This window comes from Balaenoptera acutorostrata, chromosome 14 (genome assembly GCF_949987535.1).
Source record: "Balaenoptera acutorostrata chromosome 14, mBalAcu1.1, whole genome shotgun sequence".
Lineage (NCBI taxonomy): Eukaryota > Metazoa > Chordata > Mammalia > Artiodactyla > Balaenopteridae > Balaenoptera > Balaenoptera acutorostrata.
In genome coordinates, this window is record NC_080077.1 from 45,002,634 (window position 1) to 45,019,892 (window position 17,259).

The following is a 17,259-nucleotide window of genomic DNA, read 5'->3' on the forward strand; positions in this document are numbered from 1 at the left end:
CACATTATCTCTGATACTCACAATTATTCTGTGGGGTGGATATTATTATTGCCATTTTCAATGGCAAAGAGCAATATAATGGCTTGTCCAAGGTGACTCGGCCAGTAAATGGTAGAAATGCAGCTGAGCCTGAGCCTACCAAATCCTCCTAGGCTCTTTGAACTACACCACACTCTTCTTCAAAGTAGTCAGTAGTCTGTCACTTTAGAGCAAGAATTTTCCAGAACACATAGGCTAAATGACTCAAGCTGTAAGAAATAGGAAACTACTTTCTCAAATTGAGTTTTATGCTTCTATTTCTGGAATAGTTTTGATCCTCTGAGCCCTGCAGTTGTCACGATGAGAAGGTTTCTTGTTTTAACGTGATGTATTTATACTTCTGCATAAATAAAGACAGCCTTCAATAGCTAACATCTCAGGTACTTTCAAAAGAAAACTAAGGGTTTGCTTTCTCTGACAGAATCATTATACATTATTAAACTGAAGAACATGCGTTTTGAGCAACAGTTTTGTAAGAAAATATTACCAACCAAATTCTATCATACCTTAAAATTGCTACTTATGAAGAAAAAAAGTTACCAGATATATTTGAATTTTGTAATCACACAAGATGGGTATCTGTGATACCTGTTATTTGGGGGATAACATGATACCTTGAATCCAGGATTTAGTGCCTATAGATTGCTGATCCTGTCTCGAATTCACACAACAATCAATACAAAGACTGAATAACACTAACATTTAGATTTGTCTTGGATTGTGAAGCTTTCTGTTTGTGATTTTAAAACAATGCCTTGGCATGAGAGCAAAACACCACTCATATTCTCTTGGGCAGAAGAATTTTCAGTAGCTGGTGCTTCTGGTCTGACTTTTCACTATCAGCTTTTATGCCTTTAGATTACAACTCATCCCCACAAGTGAAGCAGTATTTGATCGTTGGCAATGTACATGGCTATAAGACAGTCGTATTTACAATTCTTTTCCTCTTCAGCTCAGCAGAGAGCAAAAGCAGTAGTGCAGAAGTAGCACCCGTGTCTCAGAGCAAGGAGGAACTTGCAAAAACAACACAAAAGGACAAAGATTGATACACTTTCTTCACCTGCCAGGCAAAATGTCTCGTCCTGCACACGGAAGACCAGAATACCATAAAATAGTAAGATCTTTTTATAAACATATTCTCAAAGAGATTTTTTTTCTACTTCAGAGAAATTGTTTTCTTGAGGGATTTCTGAATTATTTTGCAAGGGGATGCTATTAAGTAGACTTTTTCAGTGGAGCAAGGAAGTGTTTAGTGGAGAGAATCATAAATGACACTTCTGGGAATAGTTACAATGATCTCTTCCATACTGTGAGAGAATAATCGATTCTTTATACATATTTTAAGGTCTTCTTTTCTGACTAATTAGATCTACAAAAGTGTCAAATTTTTCTTTTGTCTCTAACAGAAAATGTGAAAAGAGTAAGCAATTCTTTGTATTTCCTACTTGCAATTTGTTGTATTGCATACTTCATGAAATAGGAAACAAAATGTATACAAAATAGGTGATTATATATTAAATTAAGTAGGAATAGGTCATCAAAAACTCAGTATTAAAAGATTGCCTTTGAAAACATATTTTCTAGACTTAAATGTAAGTGATTATTATTGTGATTTGGTGTGTGCTATTATCTTTTCTGTATATTCCAAGTTCAGAGTTATTTTTAAGACTAATTTGAGGATAGATTGGATAAACATTGTCCTTTAATACTCTTTTATTATAGTTTAGAGGCATTCAGAAGTTACAGATGTGAAAACTCACCAGTTTAAAGCTCTGTTAATTATTTCAGTAGACTGATGGGCATTGCATACAACTAAGTAATTTCAGGAGTGGATACTTAGAATTGTATGACTAACCCACGCACACCCCAGTTGGGAGCGCCGGCAGATGCCCCTTCTGGCATTCTGGAACTTTATTTCTTTTTTTGTGGGGCTCTAAAATGCTAAAAAAAAATATTATATGTGATTAATATTGCACCTAAATCACTTGATTTATGTATCAGTTAAAACACATTTTTATCCTGATATATCCAAAACCTCCTGAAATAATTAATGGTGTTCTATTTTTCATATATGAAATGATTGCTTTTTACTGTTTTTAAAATTGTGAAGTCAAATTTATGTTGATCTCTCTTGTGATCAATTTGAGACCCTACTGGACATGTACTTCAAGATACAGCCTTTGGCCATGAAGCAAAATGAAGAACACTGGCCTTTATGGGCATTGAGCTTGAAACTCAGCTGGAAGTAAATTATAGTTAGTACCCACCCACCAGAGAGAGGGAGAGAGGAAAGAAAAGGAAATGCCATTTTTTCAGTTTAGCCTTAATTATAAATGGGCACAATGTTGAAGCTACAGCATATAAGTAGGTCTAATTTTAGCTCCTTTTCTCTCTTTTTTCAAATTCTTCTGTTTTACTGCTAGTGGTAACAACCACATTCATTCATTTCTCTCTCCCCCCCCCTTCACCTTTGCTTATTCTTTTGCTGTGGTATTGGCATACAACAGTAATTTATCTTCTGCTGTGGCTTGTTATATGTTAGGCGATACTTCATGTGTAATTTATAGGCAGTTCTTATTCTTGTGATTTATGATTAGGTTCTTAGAAGATTTAAATAAGAACAGAATTAAAACTGAATACATGATGGCCCTTCAGTGATTTGTTTAACAACATTTTTGTTTAAATCACTTGCTTTACATCCCTGGTTTCCTAATAGAAATATTAACGTACTCATTATTTTCTTATACCTGAATTGTGTACATTAGTGTTCTTAATGTAATGTTAATGTATTTAATGTATATTCTACATACATTTATGACATTTTGATTTATCTTTTCAACATAAATTATGTCCACATGTGCCATATACTATTTAGATTCTTTTTATTTAAAATGTATTTAGTTACAATAAATATTCTACCCAATTAAAGAAACATATTTGTCATGAAATAAACCTATACATAAGGGAATGGACATTCATGGTATTGGGCCAATTTTGGAAGTATTTGGATCAAAATTATACAGCATTTCATAGAAGCCACTTTGTTGAATAAACTATTTTATTGGTTTTCTGAGCCATTTCTGCCCATGATTTAAGAATAAACAATTGAATACATATTATCAGGCCTTATCTTTCTCTCCACGTTATGCTACACAAGATACCTGGGCATGGAGGTAAAGGCACCTCTTCTAACCTGGAATCCGTATTTGACCTTTCATGAAAATACAAGATTCTGCACAAAATAAGATTATGTTCAACAGTGGTACCCCTTCCTACCTCCCTCTCCCATTCACCCCTACCCCAACCAGTTCTTTCTTTTTTTTTTTTTTTAACATCTTTATTGGAGTATAGTTGCTTTACAGTGTTGTGTTAGTTTCTGCTGTATAATGAAGTGAATCAGCTATATGTATACATAGATCCCCATATCCCCTCCCTCTTGCGTCTCCCTCCCACCCTCCCTATCCCGCCTGCAGTCTCAGACTCCACCCTGGCTCTGCCCATTGCTGGCTAGTTGGGCAAGTCGCTCATTCCTCCTGAGGCCTCCTTCCCTCCTCTGTAAGGCAGAGAATTGGAACAAATTATCTCCAATATCCTCTTTCTTCGTACTCAATAGCAGATGCAAAGCAGAGAGACTTTTTAAAAGGGATTGATTGAGTTTTGCGTTTTCTTTTTTCCATACTTTCAACACATCTTTGATAAACTAAACCCAAGTTATCCTCAGTTTTGTTTTTCATTTTTAATTTACTCTGAAAAACAGTACATATTTTGGAGATCTATAAGGAAAGTGCAAATTCTCCTTTTTCTCTAGGTATAAAGAAAAAAACTCACAAATTGGTTGGGTTCAGCCTGATGGTCTCCTTGGCAGACCTGGAACCCATTAGGGATTGTGCAGACTCGTGAGGAGTCTCACTCAATTATTCCTTCCAACTGCAAACATGGTCAGCATATGGCAAAGGCCATTCTAGAGCAATAAGAATTTATATTATCAATTAGTATTTAAAAAAACTTCCTCCATGAAAACACATTGGAAGTTAGATAATATAAGCAAATGCACAGAAAGACGTTCTCATGTTAAGAAATTTATTTCACAGCTCTTTTCACCCAGCATTGTATCCAAATATGGGTACAATTTGTTCTCAAAAGTGAAAATTGTTGCAGTTTTTATGGGGGTAGGGGTGGGGTGGAAGAAATGAACAGATGATCTCAAAGGCTGCTTCCAACTGGAAAATTTTGTGAAAAGAAAGAGTAATATATTGTTCGTAACTTTGCCTGTAACATAAAACTATCCTTTTTTCCCCAGAACAAAGATCTCTTTGTCCTCACCTATGGAGTTCTGGTTGCCCAACTCTGTAAGGATTATGAAAAAGATGAAGATGTGAATAAATAATTAGATACAATGTGAGTAGAAGTCTTTCATTCTTGTGGAATGTAGTTGGTCTTCCTCTTTTGACTTCTCTTGCTCCATTATACCAGCTCTTCTTCTATTTCAACAAATCGCATCTAGAGCTGAACGTTATTTCTGACAATTGCCATTCAGGTTGCTATAAAGCATAAAATAATAGGAAGGGACATTTATTCCATGAATATCAATCATGCAACATTTTCTTTTACTTGTGAAGTAAAAAGGGCATCTGTCATTAGCCTCATTTTACTGATGCTGTAATTAAGACTTAGATGATGTCACCACAACCACATAGTAAGAAAAGCCAGTTTAACTTTTCGTGGGGATGTAAATTGGTACAGCTACTATGGAAAACAGTATGGAGATTCCTAAAAAAAAAAAATTAAAAGTAGAACTATCATAGGATCCAGCAATTCCACTCCTGGGTATTTACTTGAAGAAAACAAAAACACTAATTAAAGAAAAGATATATGCACCCCTATGTTCATTGCAGCACTGTTTACAATAGTCAAGCTATGGAAGCAATCTAAGTGCCCCTTAATAGATGAATGGATAAAGAAGATGTGGAACACACATATATATATAATGGAATACTACTCAGCTATTTAAAAAAAGAACAAAATCTTGCCATTTGCAATAACAGGGATGGACCTAGGGGGTATTATGCTAAGTGAGATAAGTCAGACAGAGAAAGACAAAGACTGTATGACTTTACTTATACGTGGAATCTAAAAAGCAAAACAAATGAACAGACATAAAAATACAGAAACAGACTCACAGATACAGAGAACAAACTAGTGGTTGCCAGAGCAGGGATGGGAGGAGGGGTGAAATAGTTGAAGGGGATTAAGAGGTACAAACTACCAGTTATAAAATAAACAAGTAACAGGGATGTAATGTGCAGCACAAGGAATATAGACAATATTTTTAATAACTTTGTATGGTGTGTAATCTATAAAAATATCAAATCACTGTGTTATACACCTAAAACAAATACAGTATTGTAAGTCAACTATACTTCAATTTTAAAAATTTATGGTTTTCAGAGAAAAAAAAAGCCAGCTTAGAATTTAATTCTTCTGACTTTATTCTAGTGCTTTTTCCAAAAATTAACTGTTTCTTTAAAATATACCTTTGAATAGAATAAACATATATATATATATATATATATATATATATATACACACACACACAACTGAATCACTTTGCTGTACACTGGAAACTAACACAACATTGTAAATCAACTATACTTCAATAAAAAAATAAAATATAAAATATAGCTTTGAAGATTTTCTCCTATTATGATCATCATTCTGAGAAAAATGAAAATGTGGAATTTACAGTAGAGTTACCATAGTTAATTTTACTTGTAGTAATGAAATATTAGAGGGTTTAACTTAACAGGCATATATCCCTGTGTTTATTATAAGAGCAAGCCGAAAATAAAGTTGTACTTCTCTCCGGTCTAAAGTCTAAAAGAAAGCTCCTTAGTTACACAAAAATATATTTCATGGTTTCCAAACACATTTACGATAAAAGTTTTATTATTAGGAGAAGCTAATCAGAGATAAACTTGATCATTTAAATCAAGATAATCGTAAAGGATAGGCTTGACAAGAAATATTATGATGTTGCTGTTATGAGTTAAACATGAGGAGCTCTGATCCTCATCAGATTCAGAGCGATGGTCTAACCAAGTCCAATGTAATGGAGATTAAATATGAGTACATATCCTGCTCATCCACATTCCCACTGTGTGACCCTGAGCAAGTCATTTAGCCTGTCCAAACCTCGTTTTCCGCATCTGTCAGGTGAGACCTCTTCCAGCTGTAGTTCTCCTGATTTTCAGGTATTGCTTTCCCTAGCTAAACTCTGGACACAGAACTAGATCATAAATAGATGAGTGTGCTGATTGTAGCTTCCAAAGCCCCCCTTAGAGCATCCGGGCCTTCTAGTTACTGATAGTGTTTACAAATACTTGGCCTGGTGCAAACTCTGTTCATCAAAGCTGGGAAAGCTTTTTACTGTCAGGTCAATGTCATTATGATGGTTGTTCTGAGAGGTATAGAGGGAATTTATGATTTTTCAGTAAAAACATCACATCATTGGTGTTGTCACAGTAAGATGAAATTTTTAGAAAGAGAAAAATATGATATAAAATATATAAAAAATAGAAACAGACTTATAAAACTTGAAATTCTGATCCTTAGGTTGAAAAATTGGAACTCCATATATTGTGCTTGTTAGAAATTCTGGAAAGCAAAAATGAGATCTTTTCCTTTGAATAGTATAAGTTGAAACCTTGGAAAGGTAAGGGAACTCATGATCAACTTTACTGAGAACATCTTTATTATGAAAATAGAGCAGTATAAATCTGCCTTTTAGTTTAATGTTTTAATCAGTATGTGACACACAGTTTTACTGTATTTTGTGCCTGTTGATCTTCTAAGAACTTGCTGCTGGCCAGCTTCTTTTGTATATATTCCTATTCTCCATCCAACTAGAGCAAAAATGTTTTACAAAGAATGAAAATAATATGAAGTTTTCTTGAGTTATGTTAATAGACATAAAATTTGACTTGATACTTTCTTAGATTATCCAGTGAAGTTATGGTTCATTTCTGGGAAATTCATTTCCCCATCACGTCTGTAAGCTTTTCCAAAGGAAGGGAAATTTCAGACATTCTTGGGGTTTGGCCCACCACGCCATGGCAAACCAGCACATTGTAGACATTCATTAAATATAGAAGTGAATTTACAAAATAGTTGAAGATTTTTTTTTTCACACATCTACACACTGTTGCTCCTCCTATTCTGTCCAGAAGAGGGCAGTGGGCCACATTCATCTCCAAATTAAAGACTCTTTCCTATTCCTTCCCCTCTTTTTTTTTTTTTTGATTTATTTTATTTAATTTATTTATGGCTGTGTTGGGTCTTCGTTTCTGTGCGAGGGCTTTCTCTAGTTGTGGCAAGCGGGGGCCACTCTTCATCGCGGTGCGCGGGCCTCTCACTATCGCGGCCTCTCTTATTGCAGAGCACAGGCTCCAGACGCGCAGGCTCAGTCGTTGTGGCTCACGGGCCTAGTTGCTCCGCGGCATGTGGGATCTTCCCAGACCAGGGCTCGAACCCGTGTCCCCTGCATTGGCAGGCAGATTTTCAACCACTGCGCCACCAGGGAAGCCCCTTCCTTCCCCCTCTTACCCTAACTCTCACTACCGGCAAAAGCCCCCTTAGTTCAAGCAATATTTACTACGGTGAAAATTCAATGCTCCAAAAATGTCTGGTTGCTCACAATAACAAGATTTGAATTACAATAGGATCCTGGACAGGAAAATAACTGACTGTCATTAAAGAATAGACAGTAAACTCATCTTGATAATTTTATAGAAACGTTTATTTTTTCCATGATTTATATGAGTGTAGAAAGTTTCGGGACAAGATTCATTCTTGCTACATTGATGTCAATTGTGATTACAAAATGCAAACATTAAAGAGGTAATCAAATCACTAGAAATTATATTTCACTTAACTTACTTAATGGGCTCATATCTCTTCCAGTTTATTATAAGGGCAAATAGAAAATACAATTGTACCTTTCTCTGGTCTAAGATCTAAAAAACATCTCTTTAGTTACACAAAAATATATCTCATGCTTTCCAAACATACTTATGGTCAGTTTTATTATCAGGAGATGCTGGAGACAAAAATGATCATTTAAATAAATCATTCCCATTTATTGTGGAAAATATTTGAAATGTATCCTAAAACTCATCATGGAGCCAAATTGTGTTAAGTAGGCTTCTTTATGTTGCTGGCATTTGGGTTGTCAGGTAATAGGGGTTTATTGTGAGGATATTCTGGGACACGACAGCTAGGCCTCATGGAAGAACAGAAATTCAGTCTGTCTTGTCGTCTCAGTAGCAGACATTTATGGTTCCCTACTTCAGTCTTCTGCCATTTTGGTGACTCAACTACTCTCTGGTTATTATGTTCTTGCAGCTACCTACTAATATCATTCTATTCTTCTATATCTTCTCTCCATCTCAGTGATTCTGCTGCCTCTTGGTTTCTGCTTACTCTCTTCTCCCCAGGCATTTTTTGTCTTCTGCCCAATCATCCAAACTGTGACTCTCTCTGTGTGTCTCACATTCAAAGTCCCAAAAAGAGTCTCTAGCCTGTGCAGCCAATCACTAGCCCTCTGCTGGGTAGAGTTTCCATGCTAAGCCACTTCCAGGCCTATAGCCAAACTATGCACTGACAGTCCGGATTCTCAAATGCCCATCCTTGTCCATTATCTGTGGCCAAAACAACAGGGTAATGAGACACAAAGCATGGCCATAGTAGGGAACCCCTCAGGAAGGGCATTTGGTTATGAAAAACATCCTGGGTTTTCCCCAAGTGGGGAAAAGTAATTGGCAAAGACCTTGTTCTTCCTGTCTAGGAAATTAGTAGCAGTAATTTATGAGTCTTCCTTTACCTATGAATGCTCTGCTCACTTTATTCATCTTACTGATGCTGGTGTTTGTTTTCCTTTGTTCCAGAAGCTAGAAGGCCTGTATAGAATAGTGTTGCAGGCTCCATTTAGCATGCTAACTATAAGGTATCGAAGTAGGGAATTGTCATTGTTATGCATTTTGGAGATAATAATCAAGTAAGCAAACCTTTCACCAAAAAAAAAATACTTCCCCCATGAGGCAGTCCAAGTGAAACCACATTGTTAGTTGAAAGTAAATATTTTAGACCATTAGCAAGAGTGGGGCAGATGTTTCTTAGAACAGCAAACTCAGAGGGATGCTTTGGTGGAAGGGACACAACCAAGTTCTCCTAAGAAAAATGATGTTGGACTACAGTAGATAGTATTAGGTTTTTCTTTTGAATTTCTTATAAAGGAACCAATCATAAAAGTTCTGGTTCTCTAATCCTATGGGGCTTTTGCTTTTGTTTCTCTTTTTCTAAATCCCTTGCAGTCCTTTCTCTTGGCAGTCTGTGTTTTTTCAGAGAATGTTACCAGAGATGACCTGATTTTTTATGTGAATAGAAAAACTGCCCAGGTGAAGTGATCTTGAACCAGGCCATTCAAGTCAGAGACATCAGCATATCTTAGGATATATTTTTTCTCTTAAAAACAAAACAAACAGTTTTGTTCCTTATGCTTCTGTATTTTACTTTCTCTCCTTTTTTCCCCCCGATATTTGGCTTCTTTCATTTTCTAAACAATGTACATTTTTAAAAGATGTACTTTCCCTGAAAATTACCATATTTCACAATTCTGAGTATAAGCCTAAATGGAACGCACCCAGTACCAGGCACAACACGCAGGATTATGTTGACATCATAATTCTGTGCACAAAATGGAGAGGCTTTTTTCTGTGCTTTGAACGTTTTTTTTTTTTTTCTTTCTTTTACCAGGATGAAAATTTAAATCTCAATTTTAAAGTTACCTCCATTCCCACACCACCCTCCCACCCAACACGCAGACACACATAGACAGACACATACCCCTTCCTTTTACACACAACTTACTTAAAGGGATAGACGAAGAAACGCAGCCTGAATGGCATAAAATAGAGGGAGACTTGGAACATTTTTAGTGCTAGGCAATGCCTGCCCTTTGTTGAAATCTCTCACTGATGTGGAGGACTGTATTTTGCCGTGATGTATTTTGCTTTTACCGTATCAGGGCTGGGAGCATGTCATTGCCTCTGCCTAGTGGTCAGCATCGCCAGAGGATAACATGCCCCGGCTCAGCCTTCCTTCTTCTGGAACATGTGCTCCCCACACACATACTACTGGAGGCCAACTTCCACTCAGCTCAAATCTATCCACGTCAGGCAACTCAAAGATAACCTGCCAGGAATCCCAACAGTGTAGCGTGGGAAGGGGGAGAGGGTGCTGTGTGGCTACCACTAATTTCACCTCCATCAGACAGCCAGGAATTGTGACTCTGTCGCAAAGATTCCCCAATCCTAAAACATTTAGGTATCTTGCCACTGTTTTACACTAGAATAACTTGTAAATAGAAGATTGAGTATTTAGCCATGATGTCATGGGCCCCTAACCCCACCCAAAAGATTGAAGTGGGAAACTGAGGTCCTCAGAGTCTACGTTGCATTCGGGAGCCAGGCATTCCTTACCTGTGACTCATGCAGGGAGCTGAAGGGTGGGAAGAAGCCAAGTGACAGACTCGGTCACTCATCACAAGAGTCTGGGCAGCCCTGGAGGGTCAGATTCACAACCAACAGGGTGGACTGGAGACCAGGTCAGAGGGCAGTTCTTAGCACAGCGCAGGCAGAGGTGGGTCCCAGGGTTAATGCACCGTGTGTGCCTAATTCCCAACCCCTTCCTAGGGTTACTGCTTCCTTTCATCCCTCCACCAAGCAATGGAGGCTAATCAGATTAAGCCTAAATAGAACATCTTTCTTTGCTATTACTTACTATTTTTCAAAGGCTAACTCACAATTTAGTGGTAGAGGTCTATTGAATTACTTTACTTTTTCCAACATATGATATTAAAATAAGTGGGAGCCCTTGGTAAACAGGGATTGAATTCCATAGAAGTCACAGCACAGCACAGCACCACACAGCATTCCAGAGAAGGATGGCCTCACAGTTAGCTGAATGTCAGGCCATTTTCCTCCTTAGTAACATTTTTGAGCAAGGAAGACAGGAGTGGAAAAAATTAAACGGAAAGAAAAACCCTTTATAGTCATAAAATTCTCAATATTTAAAAATGGTGAATATTAACAGCAAAAGGAACACACAAAATATTTTGAAAATTCTTACCATTTGGTCCAGAAATATGGCGGAGGAATTATTAAAAATAAGAAATTTGTTTAAACAAACATAACCATTTAGGCTTAATTGTCCCCTCTGAGTAAGCAAGAACTGCCTTATATAAACACCCACACACTTGCTCTGTTCCCCTTTGTACCTCTGGGAGAGGAGAAAGAAGAAAAGCGTAGGAAGTTTTCATTTGTGGACAAGCTTGTGTGCATAACCACAAGTTCTGTGGATTCTGCAGACTGATTAGGTCTAACCCAGAAGACTGCATCAATTACTTAGGGCAGATTCCCAATATGAAGGCAAGGCATCTGCAGGAAAATTACGCTTAAACTTTTATTGTGACTACATTTGTGTAACATTATTTTTCTTTTAGTCACAGAAAAGTATCTCCTAAGGCTCAATTCTCAGTAAATTCTGCAAGTTATCTCCCCTTACTTATGAATGTCCATCTTCCACTCCTGTTCATGATCCAGTCTCACAAGCAAACTGGCTTTCTCTAGGCATCTTGTCTCCTTAGCACTATTACCAAAGATGTTCCAGAAGGAAGTTTTCATTCTTCCAGATATCTCAGCCCATGAAAATCTAGGCTGTCCTAAGTTTCCATTGGAGATTCTTGTTTTTATTCCTATTGCTTAACTTATTTGGAAGAAACTCATGAGAGACTGACTTATGAAACAAACCTAAGTGTGTGGATTGAAAATAGCAATCGCATGGGGAACGTTTCATTAATGTAACTATTTACAATGAAATTCCTTACCGGGAGATGAAAACAGTTGAGGAAATACTCTGGGAAACAAAACCCCCAAGGTTCAAGCAACCTTTATCTGAGCCTAAACATTCAGAAACACATGGGGAAGGCCAGCCACACTCAGAGACACATGGAAGGCCAGCCACGCTCTTGGTCAGCCCTGCTTGGTGTGACTCTTAGTTTGTGTCAGAAGTAAGATCTTGTCCAGACTTGCTCTGACCTCTCAGTGAGGCTCCAGGGTAATGGTTATCAATCCTGACTCCGCCATAGAATCTCTTGGAACTTTCCCCCCAAAATCCTGATGCACAGGCCCTAATTTTGACCAATTAACTCACACTCTCTGGGAATAAGACTCAGGCATCAGAACTTTTTTAATGCTCCCCAGGTGATCTTAATGGGCATCCAGTGCCCTAGAGCAGGGGTTTTCAAACTGCGTTCCTTGGTGCTCTAGGGTGATCACTGCAGAGGCAAGGTGGCATGTGATGACTGCTACCCATCCCGTCCCTCAGTCCAAATTCTTCCAGAGTTACCACTCATTTTGTCTCCTTTAAGTGTTTCAAATAAAATAAAATGTCATTGGAAAAAAAGTGGAAAACATTAGAGAGATGTAATCAAGGATAGTCTCGATTAAAACAAAGCCCACCAGTGGTTGGGATAACTAGCTTATCTCTCGCAGAGGAGGTAGGGAGAGAAGTTTTGTCTCCCAGGACCTTCACTCCAAAGAAGATGGATATTGATCAGACACCAGTCTGTAACTCTGTATTTGTCTGCATATTTCTCTAACCACTTTACTTCCTATATAGGGTCAGTGAAACTCACTCATAGTTAGCCAATTGTTTAAGGAAGCAAGCGTTTTAAAAGCACTATCCCTCGTGTTTCCTCTCATGGCACAAATACCAACAAAACTCCTGGGAGAATCATCTTGATCTGTTGATATCATCAGCAATTATTATTATTGCAGAAGCACATCCTTTTATGTTAAAATCTAAGAATAAAATGTTGTTACAATGCAACTAGTAATCATTTTATAGGTTATGTATTCTGCCAAAGGATGCATATATTCTGAGGTATTTTCTAAAGCAAAATTATTCAATAGTCACCTGAGTTGATAACTTTTCTTACTTTATGCTATTCCTTGAAATGATCTAGAGAATGTGATTAGGTAAATTGATTAATTCATTTTTCCCAATTGAATCTCAGTTTTCAATACAATTTAAAACGTTTAAAGATTTTTCTCTGGCATTGGTGTAGCTGTAGGGTCAGGAAATTTGAAACTGTGAAGAGAGAGCTGTTCACACAGACAAACAGAAAGATGTGCTCTAAAAGGTATAAAAGTTAACGTTTGGGGACTATTCTAAATCTTTTATGAACTTTCCCTTGCTGAAAATTCCTTCTTTATCAATTGTCATTTTTACCTAAGGAAATAAAATGAGAAGTTGACCTCATAAATATAGAGAACTAGAAGCATAGTTAAAGCATAATTGTCTCAAATATCTAGAAACCCAAGGTGGAAAAGCTGTGCTGAAAGAGAAAGAGGCCAGGGACCCAGACGGAGGCCAAGAAACTTGGAGATAGGCATCAATTGCCAGGAGTACATCAAGAAGCCAACTGACTGGGAATTCATGTGCTACTGGCCTTAAGATTTAGGACGACAGAATTGAAAGAAATTCTGATCCAACACTCTAATATTACAAGTGAGAAAACTTGCTTCAAAATATTAAATGAACACTTGAGAATATACCAACATGAGGCAGCATTTATGTGATGGAGGTTAGGAATCAGACTAATTCAGGTCCAAATTTAAGCTCTATCTCTTACCTGTGGCTTAAACTTAACCTTTTTGAAATTTAGCGTTATTCATAATAAATGGAAACAATAATCCTTCCGAGTGTGCTTGTGAAATTTTAAATATAAATCTTATGTAAAGTATCCAGCACATAATAGTTTGCTAATAAATTTTAATTCTGCCTTTCCTCTTCGATGGAATAGCAAAATTTAGAATATGATCTCTCTCACAGCTGGGCAAGTATCCTTTCGGCATAACTCAATTCTAACAAACTACTGAACTTTGAAAATATTATTTGAAGCAACCTAAAAGCAGTTTTCTTCCAGACTCAAATATGACATTTTATGTTTGTAATAAGAATCTTCTGAGCTCCCTGGTGGCGCAGTGGTTAAGAATCCACCTGCCATTGCAGGGGACACGGGTTTGAGCCCTGGTCCAGGAAGATCCCACATGCCGCAGAGCAACTAAGCCCGTGAGCCACAACTACTGAGCCTGCGCTCTAGAGCCCGCAAGCCACAACTACTGAAGCCCACATGCCACAACTACTGAAGCCCGCGTGCCTAGACTCACAACAAGAAAGCCACCGCAAGGAGAAGCCCACGCACCACAATGAAGAGTAGCCCCCGCTCGCCGCAACTAGAGACAGCCCACACGCAGCAACGAAGACCCAGTGCAGCCAAAAATAAATAAATAAATATAATTTTTTTTAAGTTAAAAAAAAAAAAGAATCTTCCAACCTCCAAAAGGGATTAAACTAACTTAATGCTCTTGACCAAAACCCTACTCCAATAGGTATAAGTACAAAGCCACTGACACTTGCCTTGCCTACAAGTAACCCCAGGCCTCCTTCTGGGGTTACGCTCCATGCTCAAGTCCAGCCTCAGTAGCTCAGCTTGCCCTTCTACCTCTCCTAAAGTCTCATTATTTCCCAGTACACATTTGGGGCTTCATTTAGGTTTAGTCAGAAGCCACTGCTGTAAATGATTAGAACTGGAGCCAGATCCTTCCTTGTGTCAGCTCCTCAGGGAAATCTAGGTTCCCCTGGGAACTTTGGGCAATGATGGGATTGGTTGAATACATGATAACAATCAAGGCAGCAACCACACAAACGAGAAAAGTCTTCATCCTTGCAGCTGCCATATAAAAGGTTCATGTACATATCCACTGCTCCTTGCTATTCACCTCATAGGTGAGGGGCTGCAAGTATTGACTGTATTCTGGTTGCATGAATGGGCAAAGGAGAAGGAGAGGGTAGGAATGGGTTAAACAAGAATCAAGACCACAAGATAACTTAGCTTTTTAAAATTATTATTAAATTAATGAGATTCCAATAGGAACATAGCAGTGGCTTAGTTCTGAATCTAAAACCATAAGGTTTCTTAAAAATCATATAGAGCAACAAGGAGAATAATGGGAAACTCACAAACTCTATTTTCTTGAAACAAGAGAAAATATTTCTCCATAATGAAAGAGTATAAATTGTAGCAGGGAAAATTGATCCAAAAGACCTATCTGAAAGCATATTTGGTACTGTTTTTGGACTTTAAAGATGAAGAAAGAATTTTGTGAGAATATAGGTTAAAAACATCATGTTAGTAATAAATTAGGGTGGCATCAGATGTTTCCTTAACAGAATTCAATGCAAAAGACAGTGGAGTAACACTTAAAATATACTCAAGTAGAGAAAGTGTGAACCAGCTAAACTCTCCTTCAAGTATAGAATAGGCCAATAACTTGAATATATAAAAATTCAGGGAATAGGATTCCTGAGAACTTTTTCTGAGAATAATACTGGAGGGTAAACTCCAGGCAAGCAGGAGTTGATTGACAAAACTTCAGCAAAAATAACTGAGGTGAGCACATAGTTTATTTCATTATATAACTATTATGAAAAATTTCAAACCTACACAAATATAAAGAGAATATGTAATAAGTCCCAAGTACCTACTATCCAGCTTCAATAAGTATCAGTATTTTGCCCATCCTGTTTCAACTATCAGCTCCCCCTTTTTTTGTGCTGAAATATTTTAAAGAAAACTCTAGACCTTCTGGTAATTCACATATAAATATTTCAATGTGCATCTCAAACTGGTAAAACATAAACCAATGTGCTATTATCATACACATCAAAATGAATAATTCCTTGAAATTATCTAATACCCATTTAATACCCATTCATATTTCCCTAAATATCTCAAAGATATCCTGTGTCAGTGGTTGTTTGAAACAGGATACATATAAGGCCCACATGTTGTTTCTGGTCATTACGTCTCTTAAGTCTTTTATTCTCCTTTTTCTAATGCCATTGGTCTACGGAAAGCTGGGTCATACGTCCGATAGCATGTCCTATAGTCTATATTTACTTGGTTGCTTCCCCATGGTGTTAATTAACTTGTTTTCTCTTACCTACATTTCCTATAAACTAAGAGTAAGATCTTGATTGGAGTCAGATTTAGTTATTTTAGGAAACAATATTTCACAAGTGGTACTGTGTACTTACTCTTGCACTGCATAACATAAGGAGTCACATAATGTGTGGTTGTCCCATTTTTAGGGATGCTGAGACAGAGGAGTGGCTTCAAGTTGCATGCTCCTCACCCATCCCGCCTTTACCTAGTAGTTCAGAATTCATTATTTGTTGTCCAGATCCATTATGTCATTAGGGGTTGCAAAATAGTTATTTTCTAATTCTGAAAAGCTCTACAAAGAATAAAATAATTTAAAAATCAGTAAGGTATAGTGGTATAAAACTAATATGCATAAAGTAATAGCTTTTTCATGTACTCAAATAACCATCACTTAGAAAATATCACGGGAAAAAGAAACCATTAGACTAGCAGCAAAGAAGTTACCTACAAATGCACAACGCTTGCAAAACTTATGTGAGGAAAACTTTAAAATATCGTTAAGGGATGAAAGGTCACCTTGAATAAATAGAAAATACATGGAAAGTTACCCCATGTTCTCAGGTTGATAACAGCATAAAGTCTAATTCAGTAGGTCTGGGGTGGGGCCCAAGATTCTGAATTTCTTCTAGACTTCCTTCCTTGGCGTGGCCTGCTTTGTGTTTTAGAGCAGTGGTCCCCAACCTTATTGGCACCAGGGACTGGTTTTGTGGAAGACAATTTTTCCACAGACCGGGGTTTGCGGGGGATGTTTCAGGCGGTAATGTGAGTGATGGGGAGCGATGGAGAGCAGCAGATGAAGCTTCACTCGCTTGCCCGCTGCTCGCCTCCTGTTGTGTGGCCTGGTTCCTAACAAGCCACGGACAGGTAGTTGGGGACCCCTGCTTTAGAGCAGTTGTTCTCAAGATGCGATCCCTAGACCAGCAGCAGCATCACCTGAGAACTTGTTAGAAATGCAAATTCTCACCCCAAACCTACCAAATCAGACACTTGGGCTCAGCAATCTACATTTTAACAAGCCCTCCAGATGATTTTGGCATGCGTTAAAGTTTGAGAACCACCGCTCCAGCACTTCTAAAATTTAAGTTGCATAGGAA

General features: G+C 37.6%; 1 protein-coding gene across 1 annotated transcript in view; it reads left to right on the forward strand.

Moving 5' to 3' along the window:
• Nucleotides 1–1,111: 1,111 nt before the first annotated feature.
• The window catches only part of TRAPPC3L (trafficking protein particle complex subunit 3L), a 30,765-nt gene continuing 14,617 nt past the window's right edge, over nucleotides 1,112–17,259 (forward strand). Inside the window, 2 exon segments of the mRNA XM_057527635.1 lie at nucleotides 1,112–1,153; nucleotides 4,340–4,437. Of these exon segments, the coding sequence (XP_057383618.1) occupies nucleotides 1,112–1,153; nucleotides 4,340–4,437 (140 nt within the window).